This window comes from Bufo gargarizans, chromosome 4 (genome assembly GCF_014858855.1).
Source record: "Bufo gargarizans isolate SCDJY-AF-19 chromosome 4, ASM1485885v1, whole genome shotgun sequence".
Taxonomy (NCBI): Eukaryota; Metazoa; Chordata; class Amphibia; order Anura; family Bufonidae; genus Bufo; species Bufo gargarizans.
The window spans coordinates 31,351,261-31,362,700 of record NC_058083.1 but is presented as its reverse complement, the minus strand read 5'-3'; the positions used below and the strand labels follow the sequence as shown (position 1 = coordinate 31,362,700).

The window sequence follows — 11,440 nt, the reverse complement described above, 5'->3', positions numbered from 1 at the left end:
TTGTTACCATTCGGATTATCCGTCTCTTAGATTTGTCATCAATTTTCCTCCTGCGGCCACGTCCAGGGAGGTTGGCTACAGTCCCATGGATCTTAAACTTATGAATAATATGTGCAACTGTACTCACAGGAACATCTAGTTGCTTGGAGATGGTCTTATAGCCTTTACCTTTAACATGCTTGTCTATAATTTTCTTTCTGATCTCTTGAGACAGCTCTTTCCTTTGCTTCCTCTGGTCCATGTCGAGTGTGGTACACACCATATCACCAAACAACACAGTGATTACCTGGAGCCATATATATAGGCCCAATGGCTGATTACAAGGTTGTAGACACCTGTGATGCTAAGCTATATGACCTATATGTATCTAAGCTATATGGCACCTATATGTATCTAAGCTATATGACACCTATATGTATCTAAGCTATATGACACATATATGTATCTAAGCTATATCACAGCAATATCTATATTATGAACAATGATTTCCTCTGTGATGTGGTTTTGAGCTACCAGCTGGGGCTAGTACAGAACGCCAGACGCAGGGCAACACAGTAGAATAAATAATGAATGTACATTAGAAATGTATATTAATAATGTTTTAAACCACCTTAACATATATTGATTTAACTCGGATAACCCCTTTAATAAAAAAAAACTGATTGAGGAAGATCCAGACCGATACGAGAGTAGATATATAACTAAATAATACAAATATAAAAGAGTAATAAATACAGATGCAGCCGAGCTAAACTTGATGGTTAACGCATTAAGTTAAGAATAGGAAGAGAAAGGTAACTAACTTTTTAATGAATTTCAATGGCTTTTGTCACGAGAAAACCAAGATAAGACTGTGCCATGTGTTATCACAGTCAAGTTTAGCTCGGCTACAACTGTACATTATATCACAACTCAAAATTCTCCAGTACAATGTCTTCTTATGACCCTTATATTGGACTTTGTGTTGAGTTCTGGTCTCAGTAGAATAATGTAACATTTGGGAATGAAGATACAGCCCAGAAGTCCAGCACTGGAACATAAGATGGCAAAAACTTCCACAGCCACCGTGTACTTCCCCTTGGTGCTGAGGTAGGCCGGGATGAAGGAGATCCACACACTGCAGAAGACCAGCATGCTGAAGGTGATGTACTGAGCCTCATTAAAGGTGTCTGGAAGTCTTCTGGCCAAGAAAGCTACAATAAAGCTCATCATTGCCAGAAATCCAATGTAGCCGATGGACAAGTAGAAAGCAATGGCAGATCCCTCAATACATTGTAAGATTATCTTTCCAACCTCTAGTCCAGTGTTATAATCCGGGAATGGTGGAGAATAAAACAACCAGAGGACACAGATCAAAACTTCTCCAGATGAACCTATAACAAGTAAGGATGTGGAGAGGTGTCTCTTCATCCACTGCCTCAGTGTCCTGCCTGGTTTAATGGCTTGAAAAGCCAAGACTACAGTCACTGTTTTAGCTAAGACTGAAGAAACTGCAAGGCTAAAAATGATTCCAAAAGTCACTTGTCGGAGGAGACATGATATATCTGAGGGACGTCCAATGAATAAGAGAGGACATAAAAATGCGAAGATGAGTGAGAGGAGAAGTATGAAACTGAGATTCTGGTTATTGGCTTTCACAATTGGAGAATCTTTATTTTTTATAAATATCCCCAACACAACTATAGTCACAAGGCAAAATGTAAGAGTTATAATAATTAGAGATGACCCCAGTGTGTCTCCATAAGACAGGAATTCAATTGGTCTTGGAACGCAGGAATCTCTTCTTCCATTTGACCAGTGATCGTTAGGACACACTAAGCATGTTTCCATATCTGCAATCAAGAAATGATTATATTTTACCATTGTAAATTTGGCAGAAATGTAAATTTATAGTAGTAGTCATGACATCACTGGCCTGCGGGAAACAGCAAGAAGGCTGCAGTGCTACATCCAGCACCACTGCCTTCTCAAACAGCTGATCGGCAGAATTCCCGGGTGTCGACCCCCCACCGATCAGATGCTGATGATCTCTGCAAAGGATACATGACCAGTAATAAAAAGCTACAGAACCCCTTTAATGACCCACATTTTGTGTCCTTTGAGGATGTAGCCAGTTTTTCTCATTTTGCCTCTTTGCATTGGGGCTCCAGATTCTTTGAACCTTTACCCTTATAAAGCTTCATGAGGTTTTGTTTTTAATAGGATTAGATTACTTCCCCATGGAGCTGAGCTGGGTTAAATATCCTTTCATTACATGTATTTTTTTATTTATCTCAAAAGGAAATTTTAATTGTGATACTTATTTTATGACTATAATGAAATATACAAGTGTTCTGATAGTATGTAATCGGTTGTTGGGATATTTGGAGAGGACATCTGGACACTGCACTGCGGACCTTCAATAGCTATACATCATTTTTACTAAACCTAATTATGTGATAATTCCTCTGTTACACGGGCGGTTCAAGCTCACTGCTGCTGCTTTACATCCTAATCTTCACCAACCAATGACTAGCAACCAGTAGATATTTAAGGCACCTTCCCTGGTCGGTGTGCCTACCTCTGCCCATTTCCTGATTGTTTCTCTGTTGCCTAACCTGACCTGTGCATGATTTTTCATATTGATCCAGTGTCGCTTGCCGTGACCTTGGTTATGGTTCTCAGATTTGCATGGATTCTGCCTGTCCTGACCTTGGCCTGTCACTGACTATGAGTTTGATTGATCTCTCGGTGCCCTGAACCAGTGTCTCTGACTCCCAAAAGCCAGCTACCCAACCACATTGGGATTATTCCAGAAGGTAGCGGCCTGGTGGTTCCCTGCAGTGAAATCTAAATCCTTGTTTCGGGATAAAGGGTGAATACCTGCGGACTGGCTGGATAACACCCTTAGATCTAGCCCAAAGTCAAACCGGTTGGTTGGTACAGTGTTTCCACACCAACTGCCATAACATTCCCTTGATTACAATTTCTTTGTATTTCATGGCCAGTTTTTTTACTGACATGTTATGGTGTTAGAACAACTGCCCCATTTACTCACATTTATCTTAGGATACATATACATTTATCAGCAGTTGCTTCATTAGGTTGGTGATAAATATCTACTGTCAACAATAGCAGATCTATTCATTGTCATCATGGTAAAATGTGTGCAAATCCTCATGCATCCATGTGTCTGATTTATTTTGATAAAGGTAATGTTTTTGACAATGGTGCAGGACAATGTTGCCTATTTGGGTGTAATAGCGGCACCTGCCGAGCTGAAACCTCTCTCTGAAATCACAGTGAAGTATTGACAAGACAATTCGGCAATAGCAAAGTGGGCTACTTCTAGTCACTGTTTCAATTTTCCTCCCCAGAAGTCCACGGGGTCAGGAAATAGTGTTGTACAGATATCCTTTGCCCACCGCTGCCTCACTCCTTCCTGTAGGCCCAGGCACTGCACTACTCACAGTGGCCCCACTCCTCTTCCTTCCACAGCTCTGGTTCCACCCACCATGGTCTTCTGCGAGCCAATCCTACTTTAAAGGCTTCCAGGCTTGCTCTATAGTGCACATGCATGCTTACTCTCAGCCTCTTGAAAGGTTTGCATGCGCACGTCCAAATCCTTTCCCACCCTGTCCCTAGGTATTTAAGTTGCCCTCCCCTCTGATAGGGAGCTTGAGTTTTAGGTTTTCTTGTCTGTGGTAAAATGCAAACGTTTATTTTCTGTCTGACTACCCATTTACCTTACTCCAGCCTGACTACCGACTCTGACTTCTAGTTGCCTTCCCTGACCTAAACCTGTTTCTTGGATTACCCTACTGCCACCTGTCCTGATCTCAGCATTGCCTCACGGATATCCTTGTATGCTGCCTGCTCTAACCTCGGCCCATCTCCTGACTACACATATTACCTGATCCTTCAGTGCTTTTCACTGGTGTGTCCGACCCTGTTGGTCAGCCACCAAATGCACTAGAACCATTTGAATTGGTAGTGGTTTGGTGGCTCCTCCTCAGCAAAATCCGGATCCAGGGGTTAAAGCGTGAATACCAAAGGACTAGCAGGATCATGCCCTTAGTGATATTCCTAACCAAACTGGTTCATTGGTAAAATGGATCCACACCCACTGCATGTTAACAGAGTATGTGCTGGAGGAAGGGCACACACAGTCATGTAGAGAACGAGACAATTTTAAACAATTTTAAGGTACACAAAACTAGAGAAGGCTAGAAGTTACATAGTTAATATGGTTGAAAAAAGACATAAGTCCATCAAGTTCAACCAAGTGTAAATATCATATAGCATCATTAAATATGAGTAAAGACACGGAAATGGGCGACAGTTTTTACAGACAAATGGCCAAAAGTACCAATGCCATAGAGAAGAATTACATTTCTGTGAAGGTGCAGAACTGGGCAACATTTTCAAAACTTCAAATTTTATAGAGAGCTGGGAAGAACAATTTTGAAGTATTATTGTCATGTAGCAGAATTACATTTGAGTGAAGGCTTGGAACTGCGTGAAATTTTAAAAACTAGACAATTTTTATATACAGCTATTAATGCCACATTTATAGCAGAATTACATTTGGGTGGTGGCGCCACTTGCCTCACTGAATTCCCGTTATAACAGTATACTGGAGGCTGGACCAGATATGGTACAATGATAGCACACTGGGCCATTTCCAGCCACTGTCCCAATCTGCCTCCCAGAAGTCCACAGAAAGGGCACAGTCATTTCGAAAAGCGCTGCTGGAGCCAGGCCCCCTGGTGACGCGACAGCATCCTTAGCAACAGGATGCAATACTCTGTTTCTTCTTGCAGCTGCCGTGTGCTGGGGGATATTAGCAATGGGCTGAATGCTCAGCTGCTCTGTTACTGTGTGCTAGTGTTTCTGACTAATGGAGATCCGAGTAATGGACCTATCAGGTTCTGATCCAGGGACTTGGTGCTCTATTTAAACCTGTTCCTGGCCATACACCAGTGCCAGTGATAGTCTTCGACTCACTATGTGTGTTCCTGGTTCCTTGTTTCTGTGCTTATTGGATTGCTCGTTGTCACGAGGGTGTGATGAGCCACGTCTGACTCCGTTATACCCGGGGTCAGGAAGTTGCAGCGGGTGGCTGCGCACTCTATGTCTAAAGATCACGCTGTTACTTAATGGTAGCTTTCTGTGTTTGCCTTGCAATCCTTTTTGTCTCACTCAGGGATCCGTAGCTTCTTCTCCTTAGCTGTTTATTGTCAGGCACTCCCAACCTCCTTATATTCCCCTCTTCTCCCACTTACTGGTTGCCAAATATAGAGCTTCCTGCCTGGACTTCTATACTGACCCACTGGAGCTGTGTAGCTGTGTAGCTGTTATTCCTGGTAGTCGTACCAGAGCATTACCCTTCGGATCTCTGTTGGTTGTTTGCTGTCCGCTGTTGTTGCCCACCTGGGATTATATGTTTTGTCAGTATTGTCTGTCCTCTCACTGGTGTTTCCCTTTAGTGTTAGTAGTGCGGACTAGTGTTCCCACCACCCTATTCACTACGTAGGGCTCATCTTAAGGAAAGCCAGGGTTTAGGCACGTGATCGGCGTACGGGTGAAAAACCTGTCTAGGGACGTCAGGGCAGTCAGGTGCCAGCCTCAAGGTGAGTTAGGGGTCACCATCTTTCCCTCTCCCTTGGACAGGGCCTTCCCTTTCTCCCTCCCTTTGCGTCACGTATGTGATCGGCACGCCGGTCGTGATATTATATCTGGCCGTTATTTTGTGCAAAAAGAAGAAGAAAAAAAATATATATTTTTTTCCCCCTGCCTATTTAGAATCCAGCATGGATCCTATTGCCGCTTTGACAAAGCAACTTCAAGGCCTGTCTTTGGAGGTAGCAGGATTGAAGGCGTTGGTCCTCCAGCAACAGCAGCAATTGCAGCAGACCGCAGGTCCAGCAGTTGCTATGGGTAACCAGGTTGCTCCGGAACCCAAGATTGTTCTTCCTGACAGATTTTCTGGGAGAAGGGACAAATTTGTGACATTCCGTGAGGCCTGTAAATTATATTTTAGGCTGTGCCCCTACTCCTCTGGTAATGAAGAACAGCGGATGGGGATTGTTATTTACCTGCTTCAGGGGGACCCGCAATCCTGGGCGTTCTCTTTACCAACTGATACTCCGGCTCTCCGGTCTGTGGAGGAATTTTTGGGGGCCTTGGGTCTCATATATGAAGTTACGGAGACTCCTACAGGAAGATCGGCCAGCAGATGAGTATTGCTCAGAGTTCCGTAGGTGGACTACGGATACCCAGTGGAACGATCCGGCTCTCAGGAGTCAGTTTTGCTCTGGGTTATCCGAAGGGGTTAAGGATGCGCTTGCACTGTATGAGACCCCCTTTTCCTTTGATGCTGTTATGTCCCTTACTATCAGAATAGATCGACGTTTTAGGGACAGATTGAAAGAGATGAGCAATAAGAAACCCCTCCGAAGCAGCAACTAGTCTGTACGGACCTAGACAAGCCTATGCAGCTAGGAGGAACTACTTGTCAGGTCTGTCCTCCTGAGGCTCGCCGTAGGTGTGGGGTTTGTTTTTTTCTGTCTGTCCTTCCATACTAAAAAACAAATGACAGTAGGAAAACTAATAACCCCAGGCTGTGTGGAGGATGTCAGCCGGGGGGTATACGTTTCCTCCATACGAACATATTAATTTGTGTTGCCAGCGGTTGTTGTTATTGGTATTAAGACTGAGACTATTTCTTTCTTCCTAGACAGTGGAGCAGTAGTAAATTTGATAGATGCCCAGTTTGCCCATACTATGGGTTTATCGTTCTGTACGCTACAGAGACCTATTCCCATTTTCGCTATTGACTCTGCTCCTCTGTCTCAGAGAAACCTTACACCTTCGGGTAGGGGACCACCATAACGAGTGTCTATCATGTTATGTTCTGGAGGGCCTTCCCTCTCCTGTGGTATTGGGTCTTCTCTGGTTGGTAGCGCACAATCCAGTGGTGGATTGGCAGGCCAGGGAGATATTGGAGTGGAGTGAGCATTGCAGATAAAATAGCTTAAATAGCAACTGCTTAGTCGCCTCCATAGCTACTCTACTTACATTTGTTTCGGACTTTGAGGACGTTTTCTCTGAAAAGGGGTGTCAGAAGTTACCACCTTACCGTCCTTATGATTGCCCGGTTAACTTGATTCCCGGTGCAAAATTACCAAAGACCAGGTTATATAATCTTTTGGGTTCCGAGAGACAAGCCATGAAAGATTATATCTCCAAGAGCTTGGCTAAGGGACACATCAGACCCTCTTCATCACCTGTGGCTGCAGGGTTTTTCTTTGTTAAAAAGAAAGATGGGGGCCTGCGTCCTTGCCTAGATTTCCGCGAAGTAAACCGGATAACCATCCGAGACCCATACCCTCTTCCTCTCATTCCTGACCTGTTTAATCAGATTGCGGGTGCTAGGTGGTTCTCCAAACTTGATCTTAGGTGGGCCTACAATCTGATTCTTATCAAGGAAGGAGATGAGTGAAAGACTTTTAACACCCAGGGGGCGCATTTTGAAAATATAGTCATGCCTTTCGGTCTGACCAATGCTCCTGCTGTCTTCCAACATTTTGTTAATGATTAGTGATGAGCGGGAGGTGCCATATTCGGTTTTGCGATATTTCACGAATATTCGATTGAATACTTGTCTTATATTCGTTGAAATAGAATATTCGTCATTATTCTATTTATCACGAATAATATCCGATTTAATTATTCGCATATTGCGATTTTTCTTTTGACAGTATAAGGCAACGTTCCTATGACTATGGCAAGGCTAATATGTGTATTTTACAAATATTCTATATATAGCTATAACTTTGTCTTTTAGAATATTACGAATATTCTAAAAGACGAAGTTAGAGCAATATTATGAATATTCGTAAAATACACATATAGATTGTAATTTAGGTAATATAGTGCTATAATCTTTATTTATTTTTTTGTGTCATTTTTATGCCTCTTCTGAACTTCAGTTTTGGAAAATATGTACACTATTAAAAAAATTACTATAGCAGTATATTAGCTAAATTGCAGTCTATATGTGTATTTTACGAATATTCTAAAAGACGAATTTATAGCAATAGAGCAAATAAATTCGTTATTTAGAATATTCGTCTTTTTTTTTCCCAATGTGTACTGTTATTCCACTTTGGCATACTGCTCCCCGACAAGCGTCCCCGTAACCATGGGAACGCCTGTGGGTTAGAATATACCATCGGATCTAAGTTTTCACGATCTCAGGGAAAACTCAGATGCAATGGTATTTTCTAACCCACAGGCGTTCCACGCTTGTCGGGGAGGAGTATGCGAACAACTGTACAGATAGGAAAAAAATAATGCCAAAATTCTAAATAACGAATATATATACTATATTGATATGTATTTGTTTTTTAGAATATTGGTCATTTTATTTTCCATATAAAAACATGATTCCCCCCTGCTTAAGTTGCTTGTGGGCCAATGGCTTATTGACCCACAAGAAAGAATCAGGGAGGAATCATGTTTTCAGATGTTAAAAATTGACGAATATTCAATATATAACGAATATATAGCACTATATTTGTAATATTCGCAAATTTCCGAAGTTACGATATTCGCGATTAATATTCGCTATTCGAATATTCGAGCTCAACACTATTAATGATATGTTTAGTCATCTTATCGGCAGGTTTGTGGTGATATACCTAGATGATATTTTAATTTACTCGTCTGATCTGAAGACACACAGGGTACATGTCAGACAGGTACTGCAGGTCCTACGGACGAATAAATAAAATGCGAAAATTGAAAAGTGTTTTCGCCGTTCAGGAAATACAGTTCTTGGGATATCTATTATCTGATTCAGGTTTCCATATGGATCCTAGGAAAGTCCCGGCAATTTTAGATTGGGATCTTCCTGAGAACCTTAAAGCACTGCAACGGTTCTTGGGTTTCGCAAATTTCTATAGAAAATTAATTAAAAAAAATTCTGTGATTGTCAAACCCCTTACTGACATGACTAGTGGCCAAGGTTGCGTCAGGATGTAATGGATTTTGTGTCTGCTTGTTCTACTTGTGCACGCGCTAAAGTCTCTCATACACGTCCTACAGGGTCTTTATTGCCACTTGTCATTACCAATAGGCCATGGACACATCTGTCAATGGATTTCATCACTGACTTACCTTTGTCTTTGTCCAACAGTTATCTTGGTAGTAGTGGACAGGTTTAGCAAAATGGTACACTTCATTGCGTTACCCACACTACCTAATGCTAAGACTCTTGCTCAGGTATTCATCAGTGAAATCGTGAAGCTTCACGGGGTCCCTTCCGATGTTGTTTCGGATCGGGGAACCCAGTTTATTTCTATGTTTTGGAAAGCTTTTGTTCCCGTTTGGGGGTACACTTGTCCTTTTCCTCAGCTTTCCATCCTCAGTCGAATGGACAGACTGAGCGTACCAACCAAAACCTTGAGACATCCCTAAGGTGTATTGTGTCTGAAAACCTAGAGGTCTGGACCTAGGAGTGAATGACTATGTGTGGTTATATACTAGGAATATTAAGTTAAAGGTTCCCTCTTGGAAACTGGATCCTAGGTTCATTGGTCCTTACAAAATAGTAGCCATCATTAACCCCGTGGCTTTTCGCCTGGAGCTACCTCAAAATCTTAAAATCCATAACGTCTTCCATAAGTCGTTACTCAAAAAGTATGTTCCACCTCTAGAACCGTCACCGCTGCCAAACCATGGAATCTGCGGGATCTGCAGACGGTGCCCCTTCTTTGTCCGAACAACTGACGATGATGGCGCAAGCCCTTCAGGACATGCAGGCCAGCCATGCACACCTATTAGGGAGAATGCATGCCCAGGAGCTGCGCCAGGTCCAGTTCACTGCACTACCACCCTCTCCTCCTCCCACTCCACGCACCTCACTAGAAGTGGTGAACAGTGAACCAGCCGTGGCCCTACCAGAACGCTTTTCTGGAGACAGGAAGAAATGCAGTTTGTTTATTATTTCCTGTGAGCTACTGTTCTCCTTGAAACCCCGCACTTACTCCTCGGACTACGTCAAAGTACGGACAGCTATCTCCCTGCTCACGGGACCCCCACAGACCTGGGCCCATCAGCTCCTGCAAACTGATAGCCCAGTGCTGTCCTCTTGGGGCTCCTTTGTTTCCGCCACCATGCAGGCACTCTTTCACGACCCCCTGCATGCTTCCACCTCTAGGGACACTCTCCGTTCCCTGAGACAAGGAAGGCGTCCAGTGGAGGACTACATTACGGCGTTCCGGGAGATCGCACCAGATACCGGACTCAATGAAGTGGCCCTTATCGATCAGTTCCGGATCGGACTGTCGGACCAATTAAAAGACGAACTTGCCCATATCGGGGTCCCGGAGGTCCTGGAAGGGATGATTAGCACGGTTACCCAACTGGACCGCCGTTTCCGGGAATGAAGGACGGAGAGACAGCATGCTTTGCCTCCTCCTGCACGGCGATCCAATCCTCTTCTCGTTTCAGTCCTTGGGCAATCCTCCACAGTGGGAGACCTCACCCCGGATGAACCAATGCAGGTCGAAGTAGTCAGGGGTCCACTCTCAGCAGTTGAGAGGTCCAGAAGGCGGACTCTCAATCTCTGCCTCTACTGTGCCAAATCCGGGCATATGTTGAGAGACTGTCCTGTCAAACCACCTACAGGTAGGACTGTCAGATCTGCTGTGTTCTTGTACATACCTGTATACCACGGTTCTTCACATCTAACTCTATGTGTTTATCTGCAGCTGAACGGAACTGGCCATGAACTCACGGCCTTAATCGATTCGGGCGCAAGCAGCTGTTTTTTTTATTCCAAACTTGCCACGCAGCTAGGAATACCCTTGCGCCCCAAGGAACACCCATCCCGACTCCACATGGTGGACGGCAGTATATTAAAAACCGGACCTGTCTCTTTGGAATCACACCCTCTTACCCTTTCCATTGGTCGCCACCACCGTGAAGAGATTGTGTGAGACATCGTACCCTCTTCTTTTATTTCCTGTTATCTTGGGCATCCCATGGCTTAGAAAGCACAACCCCCAAATAGACTGGGCCCTGGGACGTGTCACATTTCAGTCCTCTTATCCCACTGCATCTCCTCCGCTCCTGGCTCTCTGCTGGTCCTGGCCTCATCTCCTCGGGTATTACCTACTAAATACGAAGAATATGCGGATGTCTTTGAGAAAGCAGGGGGCAGACACCTTTCCTCCCCACAGACCTTATGACTGCCCCATTGATCTACTCTCCGGGGCCCCGCTGCCGTACGAACGGTTATACAACTTGTCTGAGCCCGAGACCCAGGCCCTGAGGGATTAAATTGAGGAAAGCCTGGCGAAGGGCTTCATCCGCCCGTCCACCTCCCCAGTCGGTGCAGGTATCTTTTTTGTGGGGAAGAAGGACGGGGGTCTTCGGCCCTGTGTGGACTACC

At 44.1% G+C, this 11,440-nt stretch overlaps 1 protein-coding gene across 1 annotated transcript in view; it reads right to left on the bottom strand.

Moving 5' to 3' along the window:
• Positions 1 to 912: 912 nt before the first annotated feature.
• The window catches only part of LOC122935156 (vomeronasal type-2 receptor 26-like), a 62,735-nt gene continuing 52,207 nt past the window's right edge, over positions 913 to 11,440 (bottom strand). The window contains exon 3 of the mRNA XM_044290920.1: positions 913 to 1,832. Coding sequence (XP_044146855.1) covers positions 913 to 1,832 — 920 coding nt within the window. The remainder of the gene's footprint in view (positions 1,833 to 11,440) is intronic.